General features: G+C 39.8%; 1 protein-coding gene across 4 annotated transcripts in view; it reads right to left on the minus strand.

Annotated features, from left to right (window-relative positions):
- The window catches only part of gabrg2 (gamma-aminobutyric acid type A receptor subunit gamma2), a 35,293-nt gene extending 20,490 nt beyond the window's left edge, over positions 1-14,803 (minus strand). For all 4 annotated transcript variants that reach the window (XM_036523039.1, XM_036523038.1, XM_036523037.1 and 1 more), the window contains exons 1-5: positions 14,040-14,803; positions 5,832-5,974; positions 4,243-4,310; positions 1,531-1,751; positions 495-577 (exon numbers count right to left, since the gene is read on the minus strand). In XM_036523039.1, the coding sequence (XP_036378932.1) occupies positions 495-577; positions 1,531-1,751; positions 4,243-4,310; positions 5,832-5,974; positions 14,040-14,146 (622 nt within the window). In that variant the 5' untranslated portion in view covers positions 14,147-14,803. The remainder of the gene's footprint in view (positions 1-494; positions 578-1,530; positions 1,752-4,242; positions 4,311-5,831; positions 5,975-14,039) is intronic.
- Positions 14,804-20,990: the final 6,187 nt, after the last annotated feature.

Below are 20,990 nucleotides of genomic sequence, written 5' to 3' on the forward strand. Positions count from 1 at the left end.
CATGCAGTATTTAAGAATAAAGCCCGCGCACTTAAACTCGTTTCAATCGGTGGATGACATCCAAGGCTTTCATTAAAATTTTAATGCGTTTTCCTTACTATTTTTAGGACACAATTCTCTTTCTCTTTCTTGTTCTTCAGAAAGCTATTGGAGAACTTCTCTCTGGAGTCTTTCCTATGGCACGTTTGCAGTTCCCTAACAGCCTCATTACCATAACAACCCCCTTCCCCCCACCTTCTCGCAAAGACAGAACCATTTCTCCAGCTCTGGAATTCTCCCTGGCTCTAATCAGAGGCGGGTGTGACTGGCAATGGTTGCAGGACTGTGCCAAACAAACCACAGGAGATGTGTGACCCCCCCCAGTCTTATTCGGAGGAAAAAAAAGGTAGAGCATTTGTCCAGTGTTGTGTTGACGTCTGTATCAGCTTGCTATAGAGCGTGCTCTTGGCTTCGCTGTGATGGTGCTGGGCATGTGAGCATATGGCCAGACTTACAGCTTGAGAACTCCAGGGGACAGGAATGTTCATCCATTGGAAAGTTGTTCAGTTTAAGCTGGCACTCAGCATCGATGGTCAACCTGCGAAACAACAGAAGCCTATGGATGAGCCACGTCCCTGCCGAAACATTTACATTGCGTCATACATTTGCTAAGCAGATGTCTAGCTACTTATGCGGCTTACATTTTCTACATACTGTCCATTTGCGCATCTGGATGTTTACTGAAGCACTTTAGCGTCTGACTCAAGGGTACAGCAGCTGTGCTGGAGATTTGAACTCGCAACCTCCTCTGGTTACATGCACACACTCCACTAACCAAAACCCAACTCTCTCGCCAGTCTCTGTAGTTTCTGCTTCATGTCCACGCCACCATGCAATTGCATCTCCTTCCTATCCTACTTCAGTATTCAGCAGGATCATACCTCAGAAAAGACACTGGATGAAATGGCTGCCACGAGGAAATCAAGTCATGCTTTTTCAAAGAATCAACGCTGGCAGAAAAGCGACCTTTGTTAATGGTACAATTATAATCTCTGCTTTTAATTAGCAATATGCAAAAAAAAAAAAAATTATTCCCCATCAACGAATTTTCATTGTCATGTAATATTCTGTTCAGCATTAGCGCGGTACAATTAAAAGCTATCGGTCAAGCTGTAGTTGTTAAAAATAAAGAATTAATGAACTGTGTGCATGTAAGCGCAGGAACATCAATCACTCTTTACATCTCTAAGCTCACTTCTGTCATTAGCTTCACGCGGAGACTGCCTTTCAGTGTGTGGTGAAACACTTTGGTGCACTGCAAGCCTGAACGCTCACCCGTGGCACCGATTCACCATGACTGACAGCACAATATGCCCGCCAAATATGCAGCAATATCTCAGACATGATCAATGACACCTTAGTGGCAAGTATTCGAGGGTAAACACAGATGCATTTTTTTCCCCCCATTTTCTCCTGCTACATGAATTCTCAGCCCATTCATCTCCTTTCAGTGCATCCCCTGCAGTAAGCTATAAATATCTGAGATAATACCGTAGTGTGTAGAGTATTCTGCCATCGTTCCAGATTCGCAGCATGCGATTGGGCGTGGTGATCCAGTGGGCGTCAGCCTTCTTGGAATTGCGGAAGAAGGTGTCGGGGATCCAGATCTTCCCCACCATGTTGCTGTTGAGCCGCAGCACCTTCATGGTGCTGTTGAACTTAAGCCGTCTGTCATACCAGGTCTGGGCAAAGAAGATGTCAATGGTGTACTCCTGTTCAGTAAAAGAAGCAAACGCAGGTTAGCACCCCTCCTTTGAACAGATGTTCGAAGACAGAGGAGATCCAGGGTCTCTACAATGTACTGTAATTAGAGTAAAAAGCCTGCATAGTATGAAATAATGGCTGTTCTGACTGTGAGTCTTCCACGCGAGTTTGTTGTTCCTTGTTAAACAGTACCGCTGAACTGAAGCATCTTGAGTCGCTCAACCTCAAAATTAAAGGTTTACCAGCGATCTGTGTGTCCCGTTGCTTAGCAAAAGCATCATCAATCCTTGTAGCCTCCTTCAGTGGCTGTGTTTTCACACTGACAAAAAACCCTGCTATTCTCTACCTTCTATTCAAACAGCAAAAGGGATGAAAACACGAATGCCCATTCAATGCAGTACAGCAGTGAAAAAGATTACAGCATGGAATATTTGTTTTTTTTTTTTTCTTGTTTTATGAAATGGCACAGGCCTGGGGTTCATAGTGAAGTGGTGGTAAAAGGCAGGGGATTTGTGTGTGAGAGCACACAGAGGCATTAACAATTTATATTTCCGCAGAGCTTAGGCCAACAATAAACCCAAATCCACACAACAGTGTTGTATATGCAATAAATTAAAATGAAGGGGGGAAAAAAACAACAGAAAACAATAAAAAAACAGCTACCTGCATGTCTTCTCCTTTTTAAAAAGCCAAAAGCTTCCTGCTTTTACCATAGTCTTTTCATTGAGGCCCTAGTAAATAGATCATCAAATTTACTTGCCATCAGACTACTCTCCAAGGCAGGGAAAAAAAAGAGATTCCTTTACGGCCCTAAATGTCAGCCTTTAAATATTCATAATAAACCGGACAAAATGAGGTTAAAGTAGCCAATGCCTTGCAATATCCACGGGAGAAGGGGAAAAATCATTTTAATAAGCCTTTGCTATTTTCAGCTCTGACGTCTGGGAAGAACAAATAAAATCAAATGAGACACAATCAGTGCTTGAGGAACCAGGGACTCATCTGTCTAGATTAAACCTGCCTGAATGGTGATTGTCATAGCCAAACTGCATCTCTGTACCAATTCGCTCAGAAGATAATATCTCACTGGACAAGGCTGAAACCTAACAGCACTCACCTCTCTAAGTTACAAACTTAACAACATCTATCAACACCACTGCTTCCCTCTTTTAAGAGGAGTACATTCATTTTAATGCAACAGCCCTGCTGATAGGAATGAATGCATCGTCAAGATATTTTAAGTCGCTTAAATCGGACAAACAGCAAGACCACTCCCACTCAACAAGCCGATCAATTTGCTGTAGAAAGACACTGCAGCTTGAGGTAATTTAGCAACGGCAGGACTTCGGCTGCCGACCTCTATCCTGGTAATGACACCACTAAGATAATGTTTTACTTAAGATGTCGCTGTTTCTGTGTGCTTTAACATTCAGCAGATGAAAAAGGAAGACAGCGCTACAATGGAGGCTCAGGGTTATGCACGGCTCCATGATCACGACAGACCTGAACGCCGCAATCTGCTCACGGCGCTATTTCTACCGTGGCCTATTTTTACAAGCCAGGCTTAGCTCGTGTCTTCTGCCTACAAATAGCTCAAGCCTCTTGGATTAGATTATTCAGTCAATTTTCAACAATCACCGAAATCTGTATTTGTATGCATTATTACTAAAACAGACAACCATAACACAACGAGCTGGAGAAGTAAGGAAATGCTTGAGGGGAAACAAAATACCATGCAAGGACAGGGGAGGGGCATTCAAACTTACTATTATGCTTTGGCTTTAAGTTAGGGCTATGCATTCAAAAGCACTTTATGCATTTATATGTAATTTGATTATGGCCAAAACTAATGGAAAATATTGTAAAAGAATAAAAAGTATATTAATTATTTCATTTTATTACACAAACTTAAAAATGGTGCGCCATAGCATTTAGCATTTTACCAAGAAATGATCCAGAGGACCACAGGAATGACACAAATACTATTTTAAAAGTCATATTTAAATTACTTGGGAAAGTAAATTACATTACACTACATTATATTAATTTAGCAGATTCTCTTATCCATAGTGACTTACAAAGGTTACAACTTTAGTCGTTTATACAGCTGGATATTTACTGAGGCACTTCTGGGTGAAGTACCTTGCCCTTGAGTTAAGTACAGCAGCAATGCCCCGACAGGGAATCAAACCAGCAACCTTTTGGCTATGAGCCCTGTTCCTTAACACTATGCTACATTGCTATGTGGAAGATAAGCAGCTATCGTTACATTAGAAAAGGTACGCTAAGAGGGGCATGCATGAGCACCCATATGAAACTAGTTTGCTAAAGAAATTTGTATTGAGATCATGAGCAATGTAAATACTCCCACACTAATCATTAAAACATCGTTCTCCGTTCCAAAGCCCATGACGATAAGACAATGAGGCATTACGTTACCCCCCCACACAATGCTATCAGGTACCATTAAGATCCCTCTTACGAAGCGAATTCACTCACCATATTAATGGCATTTACTGGACCAATGCTGTTTACAAACATGTCAGTGTGGATTACAGTTGGTTTGACTGAAAAGAAAGCAGAGAACAGACATTTCACATGGCACATCAAATTAATGAAGACCTTAAGGTAGATTAATATGTTTATGTGACAGCTATTACAAAGGGCCTGCAAATAAATGAGTAACTGGGTCACTTAGTCTTTCTTAATCCATTTTGTGGTCAGTAAATCCAATGAGGTTGTACTGTATTAATCTGGTCCACCAAAAGTAAACATTATTTTAAGGACTAGACTTGTGGCTTAAAAAGCAATCAATGCTTCTTGTTTATGACGCACTGGAGTTAAAAAACAAGGGATGAATAAATATGTTCTAATATATGTATATATATGCAAATAACATAAAATGTGTATTATTAATTTGCCCATTTACATATATGTATGTATGTTAGTTACCCTGGATCTGATGACTATTCATCTACCGACGCTGAATGTAAAGGATGGTCTACATCAGTAGCAGATAACCAGCATTTAAGGACACAGGGAGCTCACTGAGAATAACCACAGCTAATATGATGAAGTGCACTTAATTACGGTAAGCAGAGCCTCTCAGCAGGATTCTGGGAAATGTAGTCAAACCACATCTTCCTCCACACTGGTGCTGATTTGTGTGTGATTGCTGAGTGGATGTCAGAAGAAATATGGCAAAGCAACCAGTCTGCTTGATGTCAGATGGGGACCAGTGCCCTGTCATGTCTATTGAGTCAGTTCTTCTCAGCATCAAAACACACGGTTCTCCATGGCAGATGTTACATAACCAAGCATCAGGGTAAGGGTATACCTAGACTAAGGGGGCATCCACATAATTTTTGGTATGAAAATAAAAAGCTGCGTTCCACTCTCTATGGAAATATATACGTGTACACAAATGAAAGTTCTGTCATAATTCATATTCAACGTTGTCACAAAATTCTCTCCATAAAGAGAAGCCAGACCATTTTCAGACCACAAATTGCATTTAGAAATAATGGTTGTTCAAAAAAAAAACAACATCAGAATATGTTTAAATACATAATTATGTGCTTGTCATATTTATTTCACTGAGCGGTGAGTGTACCACATCAGTATTCAAGAGAGAAATAGAAATTTGTATTTTTTTAGCCCAACAATAGGATTAAAAATATACAATATATTGTTGTTGGGCGTACCAGTAGGCTGACTTGCAAGGTCAAATTGTACCAAATGACTCGATTCTTTCAACTAAACAGACATGGAGTGGGTTACCAACACTCAAAAAGGATGACGCTTAGTCTAGCTGGCCCTGTCTAAGTTGTGTCAGCCTGTTTTCACCACTGAATTTGGGATGGACTCCAACCCTCTAGCCCATCCTGGCATAAACACAGCCTCTTTTCTCCTCAGTAATTTTCCTTCAGTCATTGCTAAACGCTTGAATATTTTCATATAATGTTTACTTATAACAACTGCATCAATGTTCTCAATAGCATCATCTGACAGTTGCAAATAATTCATTATAGATTTGTGCAGACAGCAGAAAGAGTTAATTGCACAGATAGATGGTTAATGGTGCCTACCTCCTATATCTGGTCGCAGCTTGTTATCATAGCCATCTAATAAGCTGTTTAAGATGTGAGTGACATCGCTCTCATACACTTTCGGAGTCAACACCCACGTTTTGTTCGACACTTCATCATCATCATTTTCGGTCTGGAGAGAACTGATGAGGGGGGAAAAAAACAGAAAAAGATGTTAGAGACGAATGTCTTTGACAGATCAAGAGAACTACCACCTCCACACAACCATGCCCACAAAGGATAAAAAAAATAAAACACTCGGGTTAATTAAAGCAATGGAATGAAGCAACGGCTACATAAATTGTGCTTGTCTTCACGATCACTCAGAGCGCTCGCGCAGAGCACTGCAGTCCTAGAGGTCTCAGATGAAGGGAACAGTGGTAGTCTGTAATGATTAGTCATGGCCCACTCGTGAAATGTAAGGAAAATACTAATTTCGCTCTGACCCACTGGCCTCTCCCCTCCTCAGCCGTTTGTGTGCAGTATTTTCCCGGGTGCTTGCCTGGCTGCGAGCGCTGAACTGAGAGCTATAACACAGCAGTCCTTCCCTTGGAGTGGGTAGACCTCACAGTCATCTTAATGCAAGTGTCGGCTCACATTAAGACGACTCAAGGACCCTAATGAGTGTTTTCTACTTCCTGCTACCTTGACCCATTTCAGTAATTGCATTATGAATAAAGCATTTGAGGCAGGGAGGCATCCAGTAATGACACAGAATTGAAGCAGAGTATTATTTATATATAATTTTTTTTCTGAATGTGACTGAAGTGCTTAATAGCAGCAACGAAGGATGAAGGTTATATGTGGGTGCTATCATTACAATGGACAGCGCTACTCCGTGTTCACACATTGTTCTAGGATGCTGCTGTACATTCAAATGATGATTTTAATTACGACACTTCATGAAATCCGGAGCATCTGAGACTGCTCAGCCACCTCAGTATCTGGGTGGAATCTCCCGCTACACAAAACACAGCTTGCTTGAAAATCCCTCTGAGATCATTTCGACATGCATTCAAGGCTGTGAACTAAACAGAAAAAAAATGAAACCTTTCATAATGCCACCACGGATCACATTCAGAATCCATGCTTTACAAAATATTTAAAATGTTTGACAATATGTGCAAATATCTTTCTGAGAGAAATATTTCAACAACATATATGAGAGGAATAAACCACTGTTCATTACAGAGCAGAGGACAGTAAAGACAAGGATGAAAAGTAAAAATACTTCTGAAACATCTTAAATATACAAGTGTTTTAAATGCAGAAGACATCCATTCAAAGTGCCCATTTAAAATCAAACTCAATATACCATGTAATGTACTGCAGACATCCTCTTACTTTGACAGCTTTTTCAAAATGTATTTTATGCAAGCATTTTCATCCACAAAATGGGTATTGTTTTTTGTTTTGTTTGATATATTAGTTCAAAAAACAAAACAAAAAACCCCCCCAAAAACCAAGATGATTTATGAGATTCTTGATAGTACATTTAACATTTGCCTAAGCCAATCAGTCATCTGTGTTTGGTGTTTGTTTAAAAAAGACTGTTGCACAGCCAAAAAACTGTGGCATTGACTAATAACACATTAACTACAAGCAAAACATTAGATGCCATTTTGAACAGCAGACAATGGTAATGAGGAATTTCTTTCAGTATTAGTTGTAATAATTTGTGCCTTCAATCACCAAGAAATCTTGTTTGTGTCAGAAAGAGATAAAATATATCATCTGTCAATACCCATTTTTAAACCTTTTAAACAGCTAAGCACAGTTAGCTCATGGGTGAGGCACTGAGATTCCATTCCACAAATTAGCTATTTCTGTAAAAGTCACATCAATGCACAGGTTACACTTTCTCAAAGACAGGCCCTGTTTTCATTGTCCAGGAATTATGGCATAATGTACATCTTTCACAACAAATTTTACAAAATATAATAACAACAATAACAAAGTGTATCAAAGTGTACTAGTAGTACCAATACACAGCACCAAGCCACAGCAGGCTCAGGCTGCCAGAATTAGACGTGTGGTCTACTGGTTACAGCACCACAGCACAAGCGAAAATGAAAGCTCTGAAGATTTCTGATGAAAGTGAAAACAGCATATGTTCCACACGGATCTGAAGGTTCGGGCACTAATTTGGTAACCGGAGGTGCATGGAATGCCCACAGAAAATGAAGGCAGAGAGCGTTGGGGCTGCAGTAATGTGATTACTGCCATTTAGAACATGCTACAGCTGGATTGTTTTCCCACTAGAGACTACTTCAAGGATTAATATCGGCTTTTATTAGAACAGCGTGTGGCAAACCTCCTCCTCAAATCTCTTTACAACACACTGACAGAGACAAACACACAACTCTGTAGGTGTGCATGAGCGCGAGCGCAAATACAAACACACACACACACACACACACACACACACACACGTACACACACGTACACGCATACACACATGCACACACACACACACACACACACACACACACACACACACACACACACACACACGTGAACAAGCACATAAACACAATTGCACACTACCAATTCCCCACCAATGGTCATGCTTGGCTTTCATTTTTTAATAATTTTCTTCCTTTAATTGCAGATGCTACTGAGACTCTGTGTCATGATATGAGCAGGGGGGGAGAATGAAATGCAGTGAAACAGCCTCTTTGGGCCAGCGTATAACAGCACACTTAAATGAGAAACACAACGTGAAGGAAGATACATAACGACAGCCAAATCATCTAATACAGACCACTTTAGCTTTATATTCCCTGCCAAACTCATTAAGATCTGTTATTATGTTTGTTTCTTCTTCCAAATTCATTGCAAATGTTTGTGCAGTAGTTTGCTTGTCCCCATGTCCCAATCTCATCTCACAGATAGCTGAATGTGAAAAATACACCACTCATCTTTCCACAGGCTAAGCAATAATTGCAGCTTCATTCGGGGTCCCTTCATGTAAATCACTTCTGGTGCTGTTTAGCGTAGGCCAAAATCAAGACATTATGTGTAATACATAACAACAAATATCCCATGGCAGACATTCCTAACTGAAGCATCTCATCACAATGTAAAACTACTCAGAACCTACACCCTTAACCAAAGGAAAAAAAAAACTGAAAACAGAAAAACGTCCAACCTGAGCTAACTCACAAATATACTAAGATGAAAATGGAATCAGACAGACCTCTTTCCACTTGCAAAACTCTTTCCACTTTCTGTCGTATTCGTGTAACCAAACAGAAAGACCTAAATTTTGAAACATTTGGTTTCTGGTTCCACATGTATGGATATAAATATATACATCACCATATGTGATGTATACGATGAGGCCCATACATATGTTGACCAACTAAATTGCAACACTACAACAAAGCAGCACTGTACAGCTGATCTCATTTTTACATGTGAAAGAATGACAGGCGCACTTTCACAGATGGGAAAAGGTAGCTTGAACACAGGACTGCACTTGTTCCGTTCTGTCTTCCTACAGACAGAAGCTGACATAAGGACTCCAACACCCCCGAGAGGAAAATGTGTTTTTCCCCTTTACTGTTCATTATCCTCGCAGAGGCAGCTTTCATTAGTGAGGCGTGCTGAAAATCGGGTCCCCCATGCCCCATCCCGCTGACACCACTGCTGTCTCAGTTAATGACAAACATCCCCTGACCTGTAATTCCCTAATTAATTCACTTTCGGCTCCTACACTATTCGAGTGCCATGTCGAACCTTCCAAACGGGTTTAGCCCAATAAGACGCGCATCGGGCTAATCCAGGACTCAGAGTCCTGACAGTGATAGCAATTACAAAAAGGGAGTCAGCCGAGACTTAGTGTACCTTAAACTTATCACAGAAGCTATCTTATCTTTTCTCTTTTTTAATTTAGTTTCCAAAACCATCGAATGAGTGAGATTAATCACAACAAATTGTCTCGAAATGCACAAAAAAGTTTTTACAGTGTAAAACTTTTTATATTTGTTTCATCAGCTGATGAAAAATAAACCAATTCTAACTCAAGCACTATTGTAGAATGAGATATAAACACACTAAACCCTCTATAGTGCAACAGAAGTCAGATCAATACTGAGGGACATGTAGAGGCTAAACCACAAGAATCAAACTCTGCACAATTATATAAACCAAACAAGAGCTCACCTCACAAGAGCATTGTCCTCAGCTCACCTTCACTGACCTTTCAAGAGTGAGTGTGGTTTTAGAATCCAGAGGGCCTTAAGGGCATTAAATGGTATTTCTGTGTTCAGTACAGTATTTTTAACGGGAGCATCTTAAATGTTATCTGGGTGGGTAGCACTAATCCATGGCTTCTGAGCTCAGCTCAGTCACCAGTATTTACTGAGAATAAGTAAAACAAGAGTAAAATTAAGTCAGACCAAACAGACCTAAAGCATTATTACACTTGCCGAGGGACCTGACCACTTTCCCTGATTCACTGACCCTGGAAGCAGACATGCAATATTACTGCCATCCCACTGGGTGTTTTCACTTTGGGGGTGTGGAGGTTGTGGGGATAAAGTAAAATGATGCTGAATCAAGGTTTAGTTGTTGAATTGGATTTCAGTAGCCCAATGCCTATAGCTGTACTAGTCCAACATGGTACCTTTTGGTTTGCAGCTGTATTACTGCCCAAATAGCAGATGGTTTGACGCACTGTCAACAATACCTTTACAGTAAGGCTGAAAATTTGCAAAGAACAGACACCTTCCCCCAACCGATTATTAAATTTCTCCAGTCCAGTGCAGGAAAGTCCTGTCTTAATGTAAAGCTATCACTCTATAGGACAAGCCACTGACAGTTGGGCATGAGAATGAATATGGTGGGCAGGAAGTGACAAAAAGAAATAGTGATAGCTATTGGGGAGGATGACCTGTTCTGGAGTGCCTTGGCTCTGCTAAACCACAGACTTAACAGGGACTGACAGAAAGGTTGAAGTGGTCTTCCTTAAGATACAATAATGATCCTTAGCCATGACTGGACTGCAAAGGTCCTTTGACCCTCACCCCAAGTGCAGAGATTAAGTCCTTAATCCATCCCAAAAATAAATATGCCATGCTTTACTTCCTGCCAGGGGCTAGAGATGACACACACAGCTTCTCTGAAACAGAATGTGTTCCTTTTGGAAACTAAACTATCCATACGGGTCAAAAAAATCTTTAGAGCCAATCATATGCATGGAGGTTTAGAGCAGGCTGTTCTTGCATAGACTATTACTATTATTACTATTAAATAATTAATGATAAAGAATTGAAATGGGAAGAATGAGACACTTTTGGGCAGTGATGCAAAACCCATGCAAGTAATTTTATAGAAAGTAATCCAGCCAAGTTATAGAGTAGACCCTCCCCATTTGTGGTTTTGTGGTTCTAAATATTAACACCGAACAGTACTCACTATTTTCCCCACATTGCAGTGTGTCACGTGACATGCTCCCTTACATTTATTTTACAAAATATGCATGATTATATTATTACTACATAATCGTACATATTAATCACTTGTTTACAGCATTGTTGCATTGTATTGTTGTTATTTTTATACTTAAAATATCAAAGTTTGAATTTTATGTTTTGCACATACAGTAAGTGTTTATTTTTGGTACCATATAGTACTAGCAGATTTCCCAATAAGTAAATATCCCTAGAATGTATCCTCTGAATGACAAGGGTCTCTTATATGAACAAACAGCCAAATGGTCATGCCTCAACAGACATGAGAAATGAAACTGAACCACATTTCCGCTTTTTCGCTTACTATTCAAGGCCAAGGAATATTCCACTGTTTTGCTTTGGATGAATGTACTATGATGTCATAAGCTTTTATACACAGAAATCTATAGCATATGTGATCGGTGTTACAACATGCTTATATCTGCATAGAAGAACTGGCCTGATGGAATTTGTGTACTACCACTGCAATCCTCAGTCTTTACAGGTTTAATGTAGTGGTCCATACACCCAGAAGGCCATGTCATTATGCACAAGACTGGAGGAAAACAGGTCCCATAATTAAACTTTCAAATGTTGTTATGCACAGTGTTTTGCCAGCAAGAGCAAGCAAACACCAAGGGAAGACGTTCCTCTGCACAAGAGGGAATCACAGTAACAGTAACAAAAACAATATGATTAATAATGTGCTTAGATAATGTTTCAAAAACAGGTGGAATGGTAAGATGACACGCGCTGAACAAAGAGGAGGCCCGTTGAGATGAACTCTGTGAGACAGAGCCATGTCAATATCATCAAACCCTTCCTGCTGAGGCAGCATTCACAGGAGGGGGACTCCAGTATTATGTACAGTCTCATTATAAGCCCATATCCTGCTGTCAGGCCTTTCGCGTTTCCCCTGTTTACAAACATGGCACAGAGTGCACATCTAAAAGCACATGTTTTCCCCAGGAACTAATGCCCCCCATGGATTCCCCATGGAGAACCATGGCTCTCAGACCACTCCAGCATCTGCACAGCTAGCGGAATTCAACACGGAAGGGATATGTTGAACATCTTGTTTTATAGAAATCTAGAGGTATGCACGGAGGAGAGAGGCAAGCTTGGATATGCCATTAGCAGCAATCTGTAATAGCGAAATTAAGATTTATTATACATTTGTATGAGAGTAAACCCATTCCATGATGTTTCAAATGTTTTTAAATTACCCATCCATCTTCAATAAACACAGTCAATGTGTCTCATCAGCTCATTGCAAGATCAGGTTGAAAACAAGCAAAAACACTGGAAGTCGTGAAAAAAGGAAGCAGTAACTAATATCTGACTCAAAGTGATGTCACGGCTTGGGGAAGGAAAGGGATATGCGTAAAATGATATTACGTTATAGTAACTTAGTATCATCATGCAATGCAAAAATGCAAAACTGATTCCATTCTATGTAAATGTATCAAAGACAGTTGTATCAGTTTCAAACGCAATAAGACTGAACACAGTAAGTCGTATCACAAATGCAGTGCTGCTAAAATTCAATCTAGGCCATGTTGCCTTCTGGTCGCATTTTGTACTGTGTTAGGCTGAATGAAAGAAGAAAAGGGCCGATCAACCGCCCTCCATTTTTCAACCTCAAGGCAACACAGACTTATTCGAGGAGAACCATTAAACCTTCCGCTTCCTTTTCAACTGTCCATATTTCCTTGGTGCAATGCCTTCTTCCTCGCGACAAGACTATGATCGTATTATATAGCATTCACATATGGTAGCTAGTTACCCTATCACTGTTTGTGGTATTTTCAAATGTGCTTCGATCTTAAGGACAGGGCGATATTAGGTTTGAATCGTGGCTCTTTCGTCTCCGTTTAATTGCTCCTGTTCCGTTAACAAAGCAATTTGCAAAATGTAAACGTAAAAATTAAAATGTCTTGAAAGTGATGGTGTCGTTGGTATAACGAGAAATAAATCTTTTGAACACAACAGGAAATTTAAGAAAAACACAATAATGGTCAAGTGGGAGGCTCTGCAGCCACCGGTATTTCATTGAAGTTCAACAGGAAGTGAATACTCCTTAATACGTTTTAGAAACAAAGCTTTTGTTCCGGATATCAAAAATGGCATATTTTATACCTTCTCACATGCCGTAGGAACAATAAATTATTAAGATACGTTTACCCTAGTTCCTCCATCTACATGTATTCATCTCTTATTTGTTCAACCGTTCGCTAAATTAAAATGTACATACATGGATTGTTGAAACGATCTCCTAAATATTCGCATTTTGTTGCATGGAGACATATATTGTATCAGTTGTTCCAAAGACAACGACAGAAAGGCTAAGCGATTAGCTACTAGCCTTGTCGCCAGGCAAACCTTGTTTTTCTTTTCTATCAGTAGCAGTATCACTATAAGAAAACGAATCGTTCGAAAGTCTTGAGGACCCTTACGATGCACTGACATAAAGCCAGTCTTTGTTGGTACCACGTATGTGTTTTTATCCCTTTAATAAACCAATCAACATGGGAAATGCATTCCATAGGATGTCAGTCAGGAAGGTAGGCTACTAAACGAGCGTAGGTTCTTACAGAGACGACCATACTCAACATAGCGACACAATTTTACTCCTTGCCAAGACACCTTAAGACCAATTGTAAAAATATGCATATACATCGAAACACCTCTGTATTACAGTGAATAAATGAACGAACACCATTAAATAACACATTTACATGCTTGCGCTTACCTTGTAGGAAGATTAGCGATTAGAAATACCCAGAGAATTATCTTTACGGAGTGAACAGGCTTCGCCATCGCAGTGGAGCATTTGAATGATAAATTTGGTGGAGCCATGATCACCGTCTTCTTTTTTCCTCTGTTACAGATGGACGTGTCCCTTTATTTACTGTGTATCTTCGCTGTGAAACATTACGCACATAGCAGGTTGCATTAGCTTTCTGGTTTCAAAACGAGATCTGCTGCGTTGCGGAAGCGGCCACAAAACCTACCGAATCAAAGCAAGCTTTCCAGATCTTAAGAAATAATTGCAAAAAAAATTACATAAATACAGCAGCCCCAGAAAACCCTAAAATCCAGCAGCTAGGAAATACATTGGAGCTTCTGTCTGAATGCAGATTAACTCTGGGGTCAAAGAGGAATTGATGCACGTTGCTGCAGCACAGATCAACACATGCGTGGTTTCATCGCGCGGCACCGGAGCCAGCGTGAAAAAAATAAACCTCAGTTCTCTTCTATTTATGAAAACTCAGTCATACGGCGGCTGCAAACATTTACACATAAAATAACATATAAAATATGCGCTCAGTCGGAACGGTCGGAAATGTTATTGTCTCATGGTTTTTTGCAGAAAGCCAAGCGTTCGATGGAGGTACAGTGGTCTACAAAAACAGCGCCAGGGAAGCGCTGCTTTAGTGATGGGAAGCGTAGGAAATTACACCACACATGATCGGGGCAATACGTGCAGCGATATGAGAGAAATCGTATGGGAATATCCACGAAAGTCCAAAGCAATCGATGTACAGAAACCGCTGTAATACATCTGTCAGCAAAGCAGTTCAGTATTACTGTCGTTGTTTAATGAAACGGGGGGGAGGAGGGCGGTATGGGTGTATGCCTTTTGCAGTAATACTGATTATGTCATTACATGTATTTATTTCATTAGATAACTCAACACGGCCCAATCTTCATTAAATAACATGTGTTTGTGCTAATAATTCTGGTAGACAAGCAAGTACGCTTTTTATGCTGGGTACAGACGGTATACGAGCAAAGAATATTTCTACATGTCAACTGACAGACTAAATATAGTTTATCGTTTTCCATCTTTATAAAAAATAATAATGTAAAACCCGAACAATACACTGAAATAATTCCGCATTATAAATGCTATAAATACAGACAGTATGTCCCTTGGTGTTCAGAATGGAATTGGGCACAGTCAACTTGAATGACATTAAGTGCAGATGCAATCTATGTGACTATGTTTGATTTCTTAATTTGTCAAGAAATTGTTATTTCTACCCTTTTCAGTGAAAATTGTTTACCCACAGTTTAAGGAGATCTATAGACACTAAGCAATACATTTATAAACTCATCCCCAGTGGTAGCACTTTCATTAGTTACATCATTTTATTCTTTCACAAGTTTCCCATTTTAGTAGTGCTTCGTTTTAAGGAAAGCAGTTCAGTTCTTTCAGCACCACGGATAGCTCCTTGTACGTTTCAGGAAAGTGGAGTATCGGATTCAATTTACAATTTGTAGTACATTGCAACGGTATTTAAGCGGTTTGGCTATGTAGGCCAATATACCAGCAAGAGGGTGTGCATTGTGCCTAATGTACAAACTGCAGCGCGTGTATCACTTAATGTCTTGTAGTGTATGTTGCAAGTAGGTCAACATTTTCTTCGTTTTCAAGTGAGAAAACCTTGATTTTGTCATGATGATTAGGCCCATGTTACATATTGCAAACTGGAAGAAAAAAAATCAGATACGAGAAATGCAATGGGTAAATACGAAGATGTTTACTGTTCTCACTTGGCATGTCTCTTCGCGTTTACAAAATTAATCGCATATGCGCTCATTTTCTTATTTAAAGTAACAACTTCTGAGGTCGCCTTGAGTAAGTGCAAAACAATATCATAACTAATGTAATTCGAGTAACAAATTGTCTGGTGTCGTCTGAGTCATACCAACAGAACATGACAATGCCCGCATCGTCACTGCCTTAAATTTCGCCAACGGGAAAGAGAAAATAGAAAAATGGATTATAACCATTCATGCTTTAAGACCGTCTGAATGCCGATGACGTCAACCAAAGCGTCACATGTACTCAGTATTTCTGCTCATCGCAATGTGCTCTGGGAGGAGGCAGGCTCTAGAGAAAGCGTGTCTCGAGTCGCCCCTAGTTTAATACTCATCTGAGGTTTACAAATCTGTGCGCACGTACTTTCTGATTTTTTTTTCGCTTGTTTGTGATCGGTGTTAACTGGGATGAATTAATGAAACCAGAACAAAGGACAACACTGTCAAGCTAATATGTCAAGTTACTGTAGCTTTGTAAATAAATATAGTCAGCCTCCAGCTTTTAGTAATCATTTCTTTACATTCTACCTCCGTATTATTATTATTATATAACCTTGCCAGTTGTACCGCATTTGCGCTTGTCATGATAGACTGTGTGCATCCTTCTGAAAACAAGTTTTTTTTTTTTTTTTTTGACAAGCTATCAATCTAGGAAAGTTTTGTTTTTAGGTAAAAGGTTCTCTGGCCAGAAGGCAAAATGTGCTGTATGGAAACCAAACGTTATGTCAGAATGGCTTCATCATTATTTTACAGTTGCTTAGCAGATGCTCTCATCCAGACCATTTTACATAGCCATAGCCTACAATTTTTTCATGTTATAGATTTAAACAGCTCAAAATTTACTGAAGCATTTTGGGTTAACTATCTTACTCAAGGGTGTAACAATGGTGCCCCACCAGGGATTTGGACTGGGAACCCACAAGCCTTGTTCCTTACCACTACACCACATGGGGACTGCTGATTGTGAGAAAACAACTAACAACAACCAACACTGTGTAAACCAAAATCTTTTTTTTTCTTGCAATACTTTGCAATTCTGCTCCAAAAGCCCATTATACACACACACACACACACACACACACACACACACACACACGCACACACACTTATCACAGTAGACAGGTCATATACGACAGGTCAGATTTCAGAGCTCATAATGGTTGTTATCTGTCTTGGCAAGATGAAATTGACCTGCTGTTACCAGCTGTTGTCTCTGCAGGAATGGTACGGGTACTGAATTTGAGAAGCAGTAACAAACAGTACATGGTTGTCAATGGTTGAATAATCTTCTAGTACATTATTCAACCATTTTTAAAGAAGGAAAACCTCCAGGTCTTTGAGGCATAAAAGAGGTCGACATCTACTCCACACTCTACATTCCACAACTTCCCATAAAGGCTCAATGGGGTTAAGATTTGGTCACCGGGGAGGTCATTAAAGGTGTAGGACTTCATTCTGGTGTTCATGAGTTCACTCTTAAATCTGTTCAGCAGTGTCTATGGGGGTGTTATTGTCTTAGAATATGGGAACATATTTAGGAAACAAAGTTATGCCTATTGTTACGGCCAGACTCCTACCAAAGGTGACTACAGGCAGTCACAGGGCAGTTGGCAGGACAAATACTCCGCACATAATAATACAACACCCCGGCTACTCACTCTTCCGAGTTTGGTCCAGCCGGGCAGAAGACGCAGCGGCGAGTGCTTCGCAGTTGAACGGGTTGAACAGTATTTATACAGATTGGAGAACAGATAGTTGGAGAGATAGCAGTGCACTGGAGTTTTAGAAAGAGTGGTTTGAGAGAGGGAAGAAAGTAATGTGGAGTAAAGAAAAGTATGGATCTGGAGATCGGTGCGCAAAAGAATGAAATAAAACGGTGGGGACCGGCCAGTCTGCAATAGACCGTCGGACTGGCTCCACCGTCCTACCCAAAACAACAAAACAAAACTAGAAAATAAACTCGACAAAAATGCACCACCGTCTCACGAACTTTACACATAAAGCTGCTTTTAAACACGAAGTGAGACAACAACTAAATTCGCACAATACAGTACGCTGGTACTCACTCAAATTCCCCCGACTGTGCTTGCACAAGTTCGTGCCCCCGTGACCCTGACGTCATGTGACCCCTAACCCTTACTTCCGTGCACCCTTTTCCTGACGTCATGTGGCATACCCGTAACACTATGTCCTGGCCATAATTCCGCTATGCAGTCATAATCAGACTCAATGACTCCCCTGTGATGGTTTCCCGTACTATACTAGATCCACCAACCATGCTTAATGGTCAGGAACAGGCAGTGTGGGTTGAAGGCTTCCTTTGGCTTTTTTCAAATATAAACCCATCCAGATGGGGCAAAAAGAGTAAAAGACAACTCATCAGGCCACTCGACTCAAAAGGTTTTGTTATGCATTATGAATAGGCTTTGGTTTCTAAATGGCAGCCCAAACATAAATATCTCCTTTGTGAAGCTCACAATATGCAGTTATTGTTAAGATTGGGTCACACAGGAGTAGATTCAGTTCTGTAGTCATTTTTGAGGCTTTTTTATAGTAACTATCCTGTTAAGTATCCTTTCCTTGTCGATGATCTTCGATTTGTAATCATTATTGCTCTTTCTGAAGCGGTTTATCCTTGTTTGGGTTACGGGTGTCATGATTTTCAGAACTGTTCCCCTTGACACATTAAGTCATTTTACTATTGCTTCAACTAATGCATCTGCAGTTTGAACACCAACAATGTGACCTCTTTCAAAATCTGTTTGATCTCTGATGTTTCTTTAGGAACTGACATATTAAAAAATCTTTTGCAGCAGTATATATATATATAGACATTAACACAAAATACCGAACGTATAGCTCTTTTTAATTGCTATTTCAAAATATGAGTCCATTTCCATTTCATGTTTCCATTATTACGTCCACCCCTGTATGTATATGCAATAAATAATAATGGTAATAATAATATCAGTCTCTCTCCATATTTTTTTTTCAAAAGTTTGCCAATATTTACAACAGCCACATAGAACATAAGACCCCAGAGTAATTTAGTTATGCCATACCATAATATAATCATGGTTAGAAAAAAATTCTATCCACAGCCATTTTTATCATTTTTGTTGACTTTTTATTTGGTTGGAACATAATTTCTGACCTTTGCCTGAAGCATTCCTTCACACACAATGTACCTGACATGCTTAATGAGACTGTAAGTGCTTTAGGTCAAATTTCATCATCATAATACTTGTACCGAATCACAACAAAAGATCACATTCTATACATATATGTAGCATGTAGGTTACTGTCACCTCAAACATCACAGAAAAAAATGATCAAAGGAAATTACTGTTACTGACAAGCCTCATGTTTTCTGGTAGATAATCAGAATGGTCATTTTAAGAGGATCATTATCTGAATTTTCATTTAAGGTCTCATCATGTCTTTGTTAGTTTTGAAGCTGAACCCATGCCAACTTTCACTCTGGAAAATACAGGGTGTCATGAAAGGGTTTTTTTTTCTTTTTTCTTCAGTTGTTTTGCTCAATATGCCCTATAACTCCTTTGTATTTGCTTAATACTTTGGTAATCTGTATCTTTTCAAACAGCACACACTAGATGCCAGCATATACAGTGTTCAAAGTTCAGAAGAAGATAGATTAAATGGACCCATTTCAGGGTTTTACTAATCATGTGCAGATTAATGAGATTTCTTTTCATTCACCTCAGTGTTATATAAATGGCACAGTGCTCCGATTTGCCACGCACAGACTAACATGATAAACAAAGGACTCTGCAATGCTCTTTTGTGATTGCCGGAAGTATTTTGTTAGAGATTTACAGAGACTTCACAGCCATTTAGCGTGACACTGTATGTGATACGCAATGTTTGTGCCATCGTTTATCTTTGCAAAGGCCCAGAGTAAACTCATTATATTACCAATGACAAACAACTGGCAATATCTAATCACGTAAGTAATTTCTGCAGCCTCCCTGGGATGGTAAATGCTTTGTCATTCTTTCGAGCTGAATCATGTCCACATGAAGGCTCCAGCCCAATCTGTCTTGAAGTGAAAGAGGACAGTTCAAATGAAATCATTGACAAATTATTACCTAAGAAAACATCCAGACAACATCAGTAATGTCAACGGCAGAGTGAGATCAGATCAAATTTAATTTAAAATGCTGCCCATAGGTTGTCTGCTTCATTCACTTGGGCTCTTGTGATAATAGCTGTCAGTAGCCATACTGCTGTGTGTTGCACAGGCAGTGGAGCAGTGCTGTTATCTCTAATGGTGGCCCCCGTTATTTGGCACGAGGACCTCACCATCTGATTGTGGTGACGCCAGCGTAGCCTCACATGTGACTCCAGGGAAGAGTTATCTCTGGCCCATCGCACTGTTAGCAAGAGCTCTGTTCATGGCTGCCTGACAGGAGTCAGAAATCCTTGACACGATCCGTTAAGCTTTCAGATAACCAATGCCTTTGTTTTCCAATGGGCAGATTTGACTTGGATGCCGATTTGACATTAATCCTTTCACAGTAATTGTATAAATAAATCTATTTACCCAGTCCTCTTGTAGCCTGAATTCAGAGTAGTACTGCAGAGTTTTTGAAAGGGGTGAGTGGGATTTATAGTTCAACATCAATAATGGTAATATAAAATATATTCTATAAAATATATGTAATATTTGACTACTAGAGTATGTACTGTATTTTAGAATATATTTGTATGTTTTTGGAAGTGCAAACGTTGTACATAATGTATGTGAAAATCAGTTATTAGTCTCTTCTAATGGGCTCCAATGGACACTCAAATGAAAGTCTTGAAATGAAATCTTTATTGGTGAGTAAATGCTGCATCATAATGCAGTGAATGTTAATTCACTGGTAGGTCAAAGCCAGGGAGCAGGTGCCAGACAACTTTTCTTCTGCATACATCAGCTCACTTCCAATTCTGACCTGTAGCCTCTAAAATCTCGGCCATCATACCTGGTGTCACATTCTTAACCTGTTACCAAATTGTGCAGGAATGAACAGAAAGAAGGAATCATTTTAACTGGGAACGTGTTTCTTGTCCGTATGTTTGTGTGTATTGA

Source organism: Megalops cyprinoides, chromosome 3 (genome assembly GCF_013368585.1).
Source record: "Megalops cyprinoides isolate fMegCyp1 chromosome 3, fMegCyp1.pri, whole genome shotgun sequence".
Taxonomy (NCBI): domain Eukaryota; kingdom Metazoa; phylum Chordata; class Actinopteri; order Elopiformes; family Megalopidae; genus Megalops; species Megalops cyprinoides.